This window comes from Filicampus tigris, chromosome 9, assembly GCF_054856515.1.
Source record: "Filicampus tigris isolate MCC_2025a chromosome 9, RoL_Ftig_1.0, whole genome shotgun sequence".
Taxonomy (NCBI): domain Eukaryota; kingdom Metazoa; phylum Chordata; class Actinopteri; order Syngnathiformes; family Syngnathidae; genus Filicampus; species Filicampus tigris.
This window is the reverse complement of record NC_141225.1, coordinates 9,120,001-9,122,500: the sequence shown is the minus strand read 5'-3', so window position 1 is coordinate 9,122,500 and position 2,500 is coordinate 9,120,001. Positions and strand designations below refer to the sequence as shown.

Sequence of the window (2,500 nt, the reverse complement as noted above, 5' to 3'; positions counted from 1 at the left end):
AGTGTAATTTCTTCAGCGTTGTCTCATTAAAATACAGTATTTTGTTGTTTTTTTAAATTATTTTTGTCTCTGGCTGGAACAGACTTGATTTTACTACTGTATTGCACTATCATCCATCCTATCGCGATACTCCAGTCTTGGCAGCGGCAAAATATCGCGATGGTATCTTTTCGTGAGCTCCTCTCCGACTCCTACGCCCACCGCCGCGCCAGTGACTGTGAACTGTAATGGCTTTTGTTTATGTGGGCACATGTGCTACTACACTGACAGCCCCTTGAACGGCGGAATAATCCAAAAACCCTCCCACAAGAGAGCCATTCCCTGCCCCCGGCGCGGCTCGGGCCTGTCCTCTCTCTACCGCCATGGCCGCCCCCCGCCCGCCTCCGCGCTCTTTCCCAGCCCACAGGGCGCCACCAAGGGAGTGGCTAGCAGCCACGGAGGCAAGACTGAAAATAACCAGCCCGCCTTCGACAGTCCACACCCGCCCAATTCCGTGTTTACATGCATGTGTCCATCTCTCGCTATCATGCAGTTAATAGGCGAACTATTCGGCGCCAGGGGAAATCTGGACGTATTAAGTGTGACAAACTAACATGGCGCCTTTTACGAGACGAAAAACAAGAAATCCCACGTCTGGCTTACTCAAGAGGCGCAACCTAACCCATTGGACCCTCCCCCTTCTCGACTAGTAGCCAATAATATTAGCAGGTTTAGAGTTGTTGCGGAAACGACTTGATAGAACAATCTCAATTGGTGTAAAAGGCAATCATTTGGAATAGAGGTGCGCTTCTTTTTATTCAAAAAGTTACAGTAAATGCTCGAACTTATATCATCGAAACAAAATTACAGTAGGGCGTGAAACAGCTCTGTAAAACTACAATTTGTTACGGAACTGTGCCAACAGGTCGTCTTATAAAGATGACTAGGCAAACAGCATGAAAAATTTAACTCAACTGGCATAGGCAGAGGTGGAAAAAGTACTAACAACATCTACTTAAGTAGAAGTAAAGATACGTGTTTAAAGGGTAATATTGTAGTACAAACTCAACTTCTTAAGTAAAAGTTTTTTTTTAAGGACAGACTGAAATGCCAAACAAAAGTAACAACGTTTCCCTGTTGATTATATAAAATACCCATTTTGATAAATTGGCACAATGACAAATGATAATGCACACAAAATAGTTCCCCTTTTTTATCGACTTATGTCAGCAACATCAAACCATTTATTAAGGCCATGGATGGGGGATATCTTGCGTCTACAACTCTGTCATCTTGATCATTAATGCGCCATGGTTCCCATTCCTTCCTGTCATTGTAAACCCAATTTTCTCCCCTAATGCCCTAAAATGTCAATCAAGATCTCAACTAAGACTATATACATACTTTTTTATCTTGTTCCATTATTCAAGTTGAGAAAAATGAATATTAAGTTTAGATTTATGTTTGTAGTACAAGTAAAAAAAGTAATGCGAAAAAATAATACTCAGCAAAGTACATGAAACATCTACTGTATGTAATGATTTGTATTTGATCACTTCCTACCGATGAGAATTAAGTGTGCGTGTCACTCTCAACGGAGGCTAACCAGGCGTCCTTGTGTCACAAATCAAGCGTACCCTTTCCGGTCTCCTTCATAGGGGTGACGGGAGGGGGCCGACAAGTTTGTGTGAAGTTGGAAAAAGTTGTCAACTAGAAAAAGAAGAGAAACTCCTCCCGTCTTTAACATTATGAGCAGTAAGTCAAGTTTTTTTTAAGACGTAAGTCTCCTCACGGTGAAGCGTCGAATCGCCAGCTAGACAGTACAGCCGTTTATAAACTTTTATACTGTGTAAAAAAAAAAGAAGAAAAAAACGTTTTGCTCTTTTTGCGTTTCTCTTGACTCTGCTGTTGAACAGGACTACTTTACTGGCCACTGTGGTGAATTGGGCTAATGATTTTTCTTCCACTCCGTTCAAAGGTTATTGTGAACGTTCACCTCTTCAGGAGTTGGGAACGAGTTTGTGCGCAGTATCCGTGGGTACATGCCCTCATTGATCTGTAGTTTAAACTCACGTTAGCGCTGCTAATACGAGAGCTGGTTAGCACCCCCTTCGAGCACTTGTGGCATGGCTTGATCGCCTTAATGTATGCCACGTAAAGTTTTAACCGTGTGAATTTGAGACAAATGGAACGCGGTTCGGTGCCACGTCGTTGCCGCTATAATGGCACTCACTCGACGGCGGGGCGAAAAGTCTTGAGTGCTGTTTTTAAAAAAAAAAAAAATACTTCTTCCGCAGATCAGCAGCAGGGTGAAATGGCCGCGGTGGAGAGCGGCGGAGGCTTCGGTCAAAAGCGAAACTCACAAGTAGGTCAACCAGATCTCATCTGTTGATGGTCTGTGTGTTTGTGGATTTTCATTGTTTCGCTGTGTGTTGTTTCTCTCCGCGGAGCACATGTCACTGGGTGGGACGTGGGCAGGTAAAGTTCGCCCACAAACGGGGTGTTGCCGGCAAACCCCCTC

General features: G+C 43.8%; 1 protein-coding gene across 7 annotated transcripts in view; it reads left to right on the top strand.

Annotated features, from left to right (window-relative positions):
• sp1 (sp1 transcription factor) overlaps positions 1 to 2,500 on the top strand; it is a 23,756-nt gene that overhangs the window by 7,692 nt on the left and 13,564 nt on the right. For 3 of the 7 annotated variants that reach the window (XM_086040100.1, XM_086040101.1, XM_086040102.1), the window contains 2 exons: positions 1,638 to 1,734; positions 2,277 to 2,344. In XM_086040100.1, the coding sequence (XP_085896226.1) occupies positions 1,728 to 1,734; positions 2,277 to 2,344 (75 nt within the window). In that variant the 5' untranslated portion in view covers positions 1,638 to 1,727. The other 4 variants (XM_086040103.1, XM_086040107.1, XM_086040105.1 and 1 more) reach the window with 4 other exon arrangements.